This window comes from Apium graveolens, chromosome 11 (assembly GCF_009905375.1).
Source record: "Apium graveolens cultivar Ventura chromosome 11, ASM990537v1, whole genome shotgun sequence".
Taxonomy (NCBI): Eukaryota; Viridiplantae; Streptophyta; class Magnoliopsida; order Apiales; family Apiaceae; genus Apium; species Apium graveolens.
In genome coordinates this window covers 113,554,410-113,566,146 of record NC_133657.1, presented here as the reverse complement: position 1 = coordinate 113,566,146, position 11,737 = coordinate 113,554,410, and the positions used below count along the sequence as shown (strand labels likewise).

Here is an 11,737-nt window from a genome sequence, read left to right as displayed (position 1 = left end):
CAAATGGGATAACAGAAGATTAGATTGTCGGACTCCTTATGTAATATAGTAAAGGTGCACGGTCTAAGTGGTATTAGACAAACCACTAGAACGACTAAAGTATTATTTAGAAATAGTTTATCTTGAATATTGAATAATACTTGTGTATATTAAACGGGATCAAAATAGTAAAATAGTTCTTTTATTCTGATAATAAAGAAGAACATAGATATAGTGATTGACACTTTTATTTATTGTACATGCCTTGATTCATACATTAAGTAATTTATTTTAAATTGCGAATTTATGTATTGGGCAATGACATTATATAAATAGTGGGATATTGACTATAAAAGGAAACCATGTCTGAAGAATAGTTTCGGGTGATGATGTCCTCTTGAAAGCTCATAAAGATAATTGTGCTTTAGTCCTGCAGGCAGATTTGTTCTTGAACAATTATAAGGTTGAGTGGATGATCAAGGATATAAGATATTGATTAAATTGATTGTCAAAAATTAATTTAATCAATGGATATGCGATATCTTAATTATAGGGAATTTAATAAGCAAATAATATGGGAGTTGAATTAAATATTAAAATTACGGAATTAGGAAAGGTAGTGTAAATATTAATTCTATAGTGGATTGAATTAATATTTAATGACATTGGGTTTGGCCTAGAATGTCATTGGGAGGCCCAACCTAATTATCCATGATCCCTACTGTAGCCTATAAATATTCTAATTCTCCTGAAGCTAGAAGTTTGTAAGCGTGTGTGCATGTGTGTACGAGAACACAGAAAATAACATCCTAGGGTTTGAGAGAAGCAAACGTTTTTCTCAAGAAGCCAGCTAGGGTTTTGGATTTTCGGAGCTATCAGGAGAGGTAAACCTTGGGAGATCGAAGCCCACACTTCATCCAAGGAGAATCGAGGAATACAGTAGAAGACGTGGATTTGAATCGCTTGCGCCATAGCGATTAAAGTTAACGTTCTGTTTGAACTCTCTATAGTAAATTCATATCGTAAAACGCCGGGCAGAGATCCGTTGTCCCAACACTTTCTGTCTCAGGAAGAACCTAAAAAGGTAGAAGAAGCTCTGTTGGATCCTGATTGGGTTTTAGCTATGCAGGAGGAGCTAAACCAATTTGAAAGGAATAAAGTTTGGAAGATGGTACCCTAACCTAAAGGAAAGAATCCTATTGACACCAAGTGGGTATTTAGAAACAAGATGGATGAAAATGCCATAGTAGTCAGGAACAAAGCTAGATTGGTTGCTAAGGGCTACTGTCAATAAGAAGGTATAGATTTTGATGAGACTTTTGCTCCTGTTGCAAGACTTGAAGCCATCAGAATCTTTCTAGCCTATGCAGCCCATGCCAATTTCAAGGTCTATCAAATGAATGTTAAAAGTGCATTTCTGAATGGAGATTTGGAGGAGGAGGTCTATGTCAGTCAGCCTCCTGGTTTTGAAGACCCCAACTTTTCAGAATATGTCTACTATCTTTTAAAAGCACTTTATGGATTGAAGCAAGATCCTAGAGCTTGGTATGATACTTTATCAAAGTTTCTCTTAGAAAATTATTTCACAAGAGGTACTGTTGATAAAACTTTATTCTTTAGAAATTTTAATGGCTCTAGTATACTTGTTCAAATTTATGTAGATGATATTATATTTGGCTCTACAAATGAGAAACTTTACAAAAAGTTTGCCAAATTAATGCAAAGTAAATATGAAATGATCATGATGGGAGAATTAACTTACTTTCTTGGTTTACAAGTTAAGCAAGTTAGTGATGAAATATTTATTAGTCAAACCAAATATATCTATGATCTTTTAAAGAAGTTTGACTTAATGGATTGCACATCTGCAAAAACTCCCATGGTCACTACAACTAAACTTAAAGTAAACACTACTAAAAAGTCTGTGGGTATTTCAAGTTATAGAGGCATGGTTGACTCACTTTTATATTTAACAACCAGTAGGCCAGATATAATGTTTGCTACTTATCTTTGTGCTAGATTTCAGGCTGATCCTAGAGAATCTCATTTAGTAGCTATTAAGAGAATTTTCAGATATCTCAAATCAACACCAAAACTTGGCATTTCGTATCCTAGAGATTCTGGTTTTGATCTAACTGGTTATTCAGATGGAGATTATGCAGGCTGTAAAATTGATAGAAAAAATACTACAGGAACCTGTCAATTTCTAGGAAATAAGCTAGTATCTTGGTTCAGTAAGAAGAAAAATTCAGTCTCCACTTCTACAGCTGAGGCTGAATATATTACTGCTGGTAGTTGTTGTGCACAGATTTTATGGATGAAAAATCAACTGTTGGACTATGGTCTACAGGTGAATAAGATTCCTATTTTCTTTGATAACACAAGTGCCATTGCAATTACTAAAAATCCAATACAGCATTCAAGGTCCAAGCACATTGACATCAAGTACAATTTCATTAGAGAACATGTCATGAATGGTATTGTGGAACTTCATTTTGTTCCAAGTGAGAAGCAACTTGCAGACATATTCACCAAGCCACTTGATGAATCCACCTTTACTAGGTTGGTAAGTGAGTTTTGTATGCTTAATTACTCTTAATTTGTTTTGATGTCTAAGCAATTTAAAATGCAGCCAGAATAAAATTTGATGTTTCTTGTCAAAGATGGAATTTTGGCTAAGTCAGAATTTACATCTCAACGGATGTTCATTATCCGTTGAATTTTATCATTCATTGAAATATCAAATATTATTCTGGGTACTTTTGTCTCGATAGATAATTGTTTAATCCTATTTATTAAATTACACTATTTATAAAATCAACTCAACCCATATATACTATATCTTACTCTAAATATCTAAATTAGGATATGATATTCTTACTTTTTCAAAAGCAAATAGCTTGGTTGGATATAATAGGATATAAATGACGGGAATAAATTTGTTTTTGTTAATAAATTCAAGGACATAATAGTAATTATGAATTACACCAGTGTAAAAGTTACGCCAAATGTATTTTTCACACCAAATTTGGTGTCACACTATTTATTTGGTGTAAGTTTGAAATTATTATACTGTCCGGTTGAAGTTGATTTTACCCCAAAATTTATATTATTATAATGTTACAATGTTTGGTTAAAATTGCTATGTACCGTTAAATACCTCCTCCATCATAAAAATGAATGTAAATTTAACCATTTATCTATAATAATTTTGACAATAATTTAAAATGTACATATTATCTCATCGAAAATTTTAAAAACTATAATGGGATATAGCAACATCAAAAGTCACCAAAAGACCGTTTAGTAAATTTTAGAAACATCTTTTTTCAAAAACAGTTTTAGCTAGAGCTGTTTGTGAACCGAAACGTTCGCGAACAAGCTCGACTCGTTAAGGACTCGGTTCGGCTCGGTTCGGCTCGGTTCGTTAAGGATTCAAACTCGAACTCGAACACAAAAATGTGTTCGTTAAGAAAACGAGTTCGAGCCGAGCTTTTGGCATGCTCGGATCGGCTCGGCTCGACTCGGCTCGAACTCGTTATCAAATGTTATCGGATACGAATATATCTATATCCGTTTCTGATATCAAATTCGTAAATGCATAATATCCACTTTATCATAATATATACACTGTATCTCAGATACATATGGGGATATTTGGAACTAATATCCACTTTATAATTTTGATCAAATATTATAGTTATGAAACTAAATATAGTTCTCTTATAAAAGCTGCAAGGATGCCTCCCAAGTTAGAAAACAAACAAAATAGAGAAAGCTGTTGACAATGAATACGAAGGACGAAACGGATAGGAATGATGATCCATGTACATTCCAGGTGTAAGCTTCCTTTTCTTCCAGGCGTCCAACATGCGCTTCTGCTCGTTTTCCACTCTACGTTACACTCGAGGTTCACCCTCATACTCATTTCTTGTCATTATATATAATCTTGATTATCTCTATACATTTCATCTTGAGCTACTTAATTAAAATTAAATCTCTGTCTTTCAATCAATGGCTTCTCTGCTCTCAATGTTCTATGCTCCTCTTTTCACTACATTTACCAACTGTCCTTCAATGCTTGTTTCTTCTTTACCTTTCATGCGACCCAACAAAAGGAACAACCGAGTTTCGCAAATTTCTGTGAAGCCCTCTAAGGCCCCACGTGATGTTTGTCCTGTGATTCGTGCACAGAGCTCAGCGGGTATGTTTGATCGCTTTCAAGTAGACATTTAGCATGTTTTAATGTAGGTTTTTCGAGATTATTAATTGTTGGATGTTTAGTGCTTGTAGATTACGAACCTGATGCGAAATTTTACAAAGTGGAAGCTATCCTCAGGTTCATGAATCTTTTATAAATAGTACAGTATATGTTTTGTGGCCGATGCAGGAAGGGGTTAGTTGGGCCCCGACGATGGTCACTGAAAAATGAGATTTTACAAAAGAAACAAAATAAATAATTTTGGTTTTGAAAAAATTAAGACCTTTCCATGTTTTGTTTCGACTATATAAAGAGTGTGTTCTTCCGATCCTATAATGTATTCATGCGCAGTTGAGATATTTAAGTTTATTAAATTCGCTGATCTCTACTGATAGTTAAGTTTATCGATTTGATTGAAATCTAGTGATGATTGTTTGTATTACTTAATATACAGGTCGTGGAGAATCCCTCAAGTTTCAAAGGTAAGCATGAGCAAGTTTTCAGGATCTCATGTCTATAAAGATTTAAAAAGAGAATTGGCATGTCCAGATTATGAGAATTTCAGTTATTCATATCTTTATTTGCACTCAACTTTTTGCAATCTTAGTCTGGCTTGAAGAAGGCATTGAATTAATTACTTTGATTAAGTTCATGGGATTTTCTATGACTAACTTCCATAGAAATAGGCTCTTCTTATTGGTGGTTGAATAATGAATGTTAATGACCCCCCTGCATTCACATCAATTCCACCAATAAAAAGAGGCCATTTTTATTGGAGTTAGTGACTAGGGCACACATTAGAAAGACCGTAAGTTCATATCTGATAGTAGTCAAGGTATTTATTATTAGTTATAGGTACATGTAAACTATAATCCACAATAACCTTTTATGTGAAACTGATGCGCTTATATGTATTGATTATGTTGTTCCAGGTATGGGGTTCTGGGGTTCCTACTGCTCAACTCATGTATTGGGGTAACCAGTTGGTAAAGTTGAGATGCTAGGGCACAAATCATATTTAGGAGTGTCGTATAGGTGTCTGGGAGTGTCGTATATGTGTCTGCATTAAGAAAAATCATTGTCGTTTAACGTAATGTACGTTGCTAAAAAGTCAATGATTTTACTTGTAACTAAGTTAACAAACTAGTAGTGATAAATTAGATGAATCATGAGCGGTTGAAATTTGGAATGATTCGGTACTCTATTGTCCTACATAGGCTTAATACGTCATGCTTCATTATATTTCTATAAATATAGGACATTAATATAACATGTGGAAAAAGCAATAGAGTGTTACGTAATTAATAACTATTTGAGAGAGATCACAAGGTTTCAATATTCGTTGTGATCCTATGAGAGAGATCATATATAAGATTTCAATTATAAATATGTGTTCGCTAAATCATCGTCCATGTTGTGATATAGCATTTATTCTGTTGTTAAGTTCGTTTTTAGCTCCTTTAGAGCATCTCCAACCATTAACACATGTTAGCTAAAAAGTCTAGGTGTCATATGATATACATATTAGAAATTGAATATTCTTAAATCATGAGCCATATATTTGTTTCTAACTGTTCAAATATGTTTTCAAGGCCCTGCTGAAAATGGGTATCAATGGTGTTACTGTTTCGGAGGTTAGAGGTTTTGGCTCTCAAGGTCGTATGAGAGAGAGACAAGCTGGTAAGTGCATATTTGATTGATGTCAAAGTATTTATATAGTTTCATGATACCTAATTTATCCTCAAATTACAGTTTCATATGCTGCTTTTGTAATGGCCATATGGTGCCCTTTTATTAGTAATTTCACGTATTTGATCTCTGAAATATGCAGGATCCTCTGAAGATACGTTCTTAAGTAAGATTAAGATGGAGATCGTGGTCTGCAAAAATCAGGTATTATACAAGAAAACAAAATTTAAAGCTCCCCTCATTGTAGAACCTTGTTGGAGGTGGTATATATACCTTATTTAAATTATGTTATTTAGGTTGAAGTGGTTGTAAAAACGATTTTAGAAGAGGGACGGACAGGACAAATAGGTGATGGGAAGATTTTTGGTAAGTTTTTTTTCCCTTTATCTATGTTACTTTTTTTTTTGACGAACCTTTATCTATGTTTCTTTCTAGACTAAAAGTTTACAAAGTTTCTCACTTGCTTGTATACTCATGAAACCACTGCTCTAAAGTGGAATTTGCAACTGAATGTTTTTCTTATTAAGCCAACATATATAACTAAAAGATACCACAATATATATTAATTCATTCTGACTAGTTTGATTTACTTGTCCAGTGGTTCCCGTCGCTGATGTGATTAAGGTTCGCACAGGTAAGCTCTTACGTTGCTTGTTAATAAATTTGTTTGTTGATCTGATTACATCTCAGATCTTTGTTAGACATGAAGAGTTTTATAATGTATGTTTTGCTTCAACATACAGGTGAGCGAGGTGAGAAGGTTGAGCAGATGCTAGGAGTACTGTGTTCTGATGTGTCCTCTTCCAAAGCTTAGCTTATTAAGAGTGACTAAGTTCTAGTCTCAAGTAAAATGCCTTCATGAACCCACATGTAATGAAGGCTAGAAATAAATAAATGTTAGGTGGATGACTTCTTTAATATTTAGTAATTTATACAAACAATTTTAAACAGGAGATTAGTTTTCTGTTGGTATGAGTTTTGCTTATTTGTTTTAATACTACAAACCTAATCCTTATCTGATCAATCTTCGGAAGCCAAGAAGATCACAGGCGCCATGGGAAACAGCTCCATGGTCTGGAACTTCTTTTTTATTTAGAGCTAAGTGAAGCCTAATTATAAAATGCTTAAGTTTTTTTTGCCAAGATAAAATGATTGCCGCATTGAGATTTGTACCTGCTTTAACCATATTCAGAAAAGGGTCATTTTAATCGTCATGTTTGATTATTTGTTAGTGCTATTGAGGCACTTAAGTTAGTATTTACGGTTTGAAATAGGATGCACAAATTTTATCAGAAAATTCAACATTTTTTATGTGGATATCCAAGGCGGTATTTAAATCATTGGATTTTTTTTTGCGCAAGCATCTAGTGCAATTTATTTAGTTTTCCAAATTTTTGAATATGGTTAATCCAAATTTTTGTGAAATATGATTTATAGAACACATATTTAAGAAAAAGTGCATCAATATTTTTATAACATATTTTTACAACAAACTTAAAATTTCATATTTTTCTTATAATATTTTTTAACGATATGTTGTTTTTGTCCAGATGAAATATATGAAATTAAAAAAAAAACTAATGAGCATTTGAGGGAAAAATTGAAAAGAATGAGCTAACTTGTGTGAGATATAGATATGGTTGAGAATTATACTGAGGTGTTTAGTATTAGTATTAGGTGATTAGTAATGTAATGGGTCAAATGAAATTTTTTAACATTTAGCCATTTCACTAGACCTACCAAACACAATATTAGGACTTGTTGTAGGCTCTAGCATTATAGAATCTGTTAGGACGCAATAGATTATATGAATGTAAAAACTTTTGCTCTAGAGGGGGAGAGCAAAAGTTGTTGAGATGCCAAGAAGCGGATAGGAATAATGTGATGATGCGCATACGTTCTAAGCTTCTTTTTTCCAGGCGTCCAACATGCGCAGCTGCTGCTTTTCCACTCAACGTTACATTCGAGGTTCACCCTCATTTCTTGTCATTTAATCTTAATTATCTCCATACTCTATCTTCTCACATTTTATCTTCATCTGCCTGTCAATCAATGGCTTCTCTGCTCTCAATGTTCTTTGCCTCCTATATTCACTACATTTACTCAAAGTCCCTCCATGTTTTTTCGCTCACCTTTCGTCCGACCCGATAGGAACAACCGTGTTTCGCAAATTTCTGTGAAGTCGTCTTATGGCCCGCCTGATATTTGTCCTGTGATTCGTGCACAGAGCTCAGCTGGTATTTTTTATTGCTTCAATTAATGTAGTACTGTTTTACTGCGTGTCCTTTAAGGTTATTGATTGTTTGATGTTTAACTGTTTTTTTTTGTAGATTATGAGCCTGATTCCATGTTCTACAAGGTCGAAGCCATTCTAAGGTTCAAAAATCTTTATATGAATTTGTGTTTGGTGGAAAGGGCTAGTTTGGAGGTCACTTAAATAGTGAGATTTTTACAACAAAACATAAATTAAACAAAACAAATTGTACCGTTGGATAGCTCAATTGGTTACGAGTTTATCCTCCGAGAACAAATACTCATTTGTAAGGCTAGATCCATATTTCCAAGGTAAGAATAATCATAAGCCCAGATTTTAATGTCCATAAAAATTGTTTAGGAAGAGATTTTTTGGACAAGTTAAAGAGCACGAAATACTGTTTTAAACGTAGTCCTGAGAGCATGAGGTATTTTTCTAAGTGATAAATTTAATTATTCATAGCTAAAAAGTTACTATACTCTAACTATATATACTCTTAACTTTTTATCGGCAAGAGTTGAATTTTTTTTATATATATATAATAGCTTTTGATTCAAAATTAAGCTTACATTTGAAATGTCAATTGCTCAACTGATGTATTGTGGTAACTGTTATGTAAATTTGAGATACTAGGACATAAAGAATATGAATATTTAAGAGTATCTTATAGGTCTTCTTACAAAGCATATTTACGAGTATCTTATAAGTGTTCTTGGAGAATCCGAACATCAGACATTTGCATAAAGGCTAGTAATGTCATGGTGTAAGGTAATAAAATCCCTATATTTGTCATTTGACGTATTTGATATATGGTTGAAGTGTAACGTTTGACTTGTAACTAATATTGAAAATTGAAATAAATTGACACTTCGTTGTCAAACGTTGTATTAATTTAAATTTTGGATGTGTCATGCTTCAGAATCTCTAAGAAGTGTTCGAAGAATCTTATTTGTATTACTTTAGGTCATTAATATAAATGTAGAAAAATTAATCCGACTATCTATAAATGATTGAATATTATATTAGGAAGATCGTAACCATCCAAGTGCCACTAGCTAATATATAAGTCTTAACACATTGTTATCTATATTGTAATGTAGCATGGATTATGTTTAGACATTCCTTTTTAGCTCCTTTTTACTTCTCTTTGTTAATTTTATAATACATTATTAAATCATGCCAAATTATTGCTTCTAACTGCATATTGTGTTCAAGGCCCTGCTAAAAATGGGTGTTCATGGCGTAACTGTTTCCGAGGTTAAAGGTTTTGGCTCTCAAGGACGCATTAGAGAGAGACATGCTGGTAAATATTATGCATACTTACGATTCCTTGCTCACCAGACTAAAGTTTCACTTGCTACTTTTTTTATTTTTCAGTAATTTCACGAACTTGATCGTTACAATATGCAGGAAGATATGTTTCTAGGTAAAATTAAGATGGAGATTGTGGTAGGCAAAAACCTGGTAAGTAAATAAAACTTTAATTGAGCAAAATCGCGGCTATAGAACCTTGATGTTGGCAATTTACATATTACCTTTTTCATTTTTTCAGCTCATATGGTAGATATACAATTCTATTTACGTTTTCTCTAATTAATACCTATCTAGGTTGAATCCGTGGTTGAAACGATCATCACAGAGGGAAGGACCGGCCAGATAGGCGATGGAAAAAATTTTGGTAAGCTTTTTTAACCTTTAGATATGTTTCCTTTTAAATGAAAAGTTTACGGAGTTTGTCTAGCATTTTTCTTCCTGGTATAGTTCACATTCTTTACTTTGGGAACAACTGCACCGAAGTAGAATAATTCAACTGAATGTTTTTCATACGATGTCAATATAACAGGGAGATACCAATATTGTGATTCATTTTGACTAGTTTAATTTACCTGTGCAGTGATTCCCGTCACTGATGTGATTAAGGTTCGCACTGGTAAACCTTTCTCCCAATGCTGTTGCCAGTTAGTATGTTTTCACTGATCAGATTCCATTTTAGTTGTTATTTGGTGGAGGAATGACTTTGAAATGCTTTGATCTACAGGTGAGCGTGGTGCAAAAGCTGAGCGGATAATAGGAGGGTTGTCTGAAATATCCTCTTCCAAAGCTGAAGAGTGGCTAAGTTCTACTCTATTGTAAAACTGCCTTAATAAAACTCTCATATGATGAAGGCAGAAAATAAAAGGATGTATGGTAAATGACTTATTTGATATTCAATAATTTATATGATCAGTTTTTAACATTAGATTAGTTTGCTTTCAGTATCCAGTTTGTTTATTTGTTTATTTATATAATAATAAATCCGATAACAAAGTAAACTCTCCGTGTGTGTCAAGTTTCACTCAAAATTTATGGGGATATACTGCATTCATTTTATTAAAAACTGACAAAACAAAAAAAGAGGACCTAGATTAGAATATTGACCTCCCAGTTTGTGCATACAAACATGATCAAGCATTTGTTTTCTTTCTGTGTTCTGATTAGGCTTTCATGTACTGGTAATTTCTTTTGTCCCAGTACAATCCTCTTCAAAGCTTTTAGACAGCAGTGATCTTTCCCCTTATGAATTTATACTTATACAGATTTAATCAATGAAGGTGAGTTGCATTAATTTCTGTAGTAATAGACTTAAAATAATCAATTATATGTAATTTATTAACAGAACCTTCGCTAACACCAAGTATAAATATATATTCTTTGTCTCTGCTATTCCGTTTATCTCATCTTGGGAGCAACTTGAAAGAAGCACAGGTAACCAAAATTGTTGGTTTGTAAACTACTGCATGAACTGCTAATTCTTTGACAAAAAAATTTACAATACTCATAACACTCAACATATATAAAACATAACAAATAGTGGAAGTTATAACCACTACAATAACTGCTAATAACAATTAAGGTATATATTAACAAAATCGATTGTTCCAAAATTTACAGCAATCCAGTGTCATGTATGCATAAAATTTAACCTTCATGCTTGCTCTTTTTAGTTTTATTTATTGAATTGAAGAAACAAAAAGATGCACCTTCTGCTGCGCAAAGAATCTTCTTTTTAGTATAGTTTAAGAGTGTATATTATATCACAAACATTAATGTGCTTTTTGAAATTTTGGAATAACAGTGTCTGAGATTGATGGTACCTCTGAGAACATGCAACCCTAGAATCAATATTCTTATCAATTATAGACTCAAATATTGTAATATGGTTTCAGAGAGTAAACCGACTAACTGTACACTTGTATGACTTTGCAAAACCAACACTAGAATTTGGTCATATGCTGTTTCTTGGAATAACTGCAAGTTGGTTTATCTACTCAAGCTTTCTGACCACAATATCTCAGTTCAACAGTTCGAGCAATGTTGTCACATACTTGATATTGTCAATTGCCTAATAATCTGATTCTTTAAGGTATGTGTTTAAACAGCAATCTTGTTATTAAACTTGGCTATTTAGCAGCTTGTTGCATCGTTAACAGGTAAAAACATGTCAATTGTGAATCATTTGGCTTGCAATAAGCTGTCAAAGTATTATTGCAGTTGCTTTCTTTCTGCGTTTTCTTTTCTGATGTAGGCTTTGACAAATCCTTTTTGCATATGCATATCTGGTCATGTATATATTT

The 11,737-nt window shown here is 33.0% G+C and overlaps 2 protein-coding genes across 6 annotated transcripts; both read left to right on the top strand.

The window, feature by feature from the left end:
• Positions 1-3,758: 3,758 nt before the first annotated feature.
• On the top strand, positions 3,759-7,088 carry LOC141697907 (nitrogen regulatory protein P-II homolog). Of its 4 annotated transcripts, none has more exons than XM_074502464.1 (9): positions 3,759-3,889; positions 4,098-4,183; positions 4,273-4,318; positions 4,635-4,662; positions 5,773-5,860; positions 6,012-6,073; positions 6,166-6,235; positions 6,468-6,503; positions 6,613-7,088. In XM_074502464.1, the coding sequence occupies exons 1-9, from the start codon at positions 3,795-3,797 to the stop codon at positions 6,681-6,683; spliced, it is 582 nt and encodes a 193-aa protein (XP_074358565.1). In that variant the 5' UTR covers positions 3,759-3,794; the 3' UTR covers positions 6,684-7,088. The 4 variants fall into 4 exon arrangements, with proteins under 4 accessions (XP_074358565.1, XP_074358564.1, XP_074358562.1 ...); XM_074502463.1 differs by having other exon boundaries at positions 4,264-4,318; XM_074502461.1 differs by lacking the exon at positions 3,759-3,889 and having other exon boundaries at positions 3,906-4,183; positions 4,264-4,318; positions 6,613-7,084.
• A 491-nt stretch (positions 7,089-7,579) lies between these two features.
• On the top strand, positions 7,580-10,359 carry LOC141697908 (nitrogen regulatory protein P-II homolog). Of its 2 annotated transcripts, XM_074502465.1 has the most exons (7): positions 7,580-8,106; positions 8,200-8,434; positions 9,339-9,426; positions 9,534-9,587; positions 9,732-9,801; positions 10,018-10,053; positions 10,162-10,359. In XM_074502465.1, exons 3-7 carry the CDS (start codon positions 9,421-9,423, stop codon positions 10,254-10,256), a joined length of 261 nt encoding a protein of 86 aa, XP_074358566.1. In that variant the 5' UTR covers positions 7,580-8,106; positions 8,200-8,434; positions 9,339-9,420; the 3' UTR covers positions 10,257-10,359. The 2 variants fall into 2 exon arrangements, with proteins under 2 accessions (XP_074358566.1, XP_074358567.1); XM_074502466.1 differs by lacking the exons at positions 7,580-8,106; positions 8,200-8,434 and having other exon boundaries at positions 8,904-9,426.
• Positions 10,360-11,737: the final 1,378 nt, after the last annotated feature.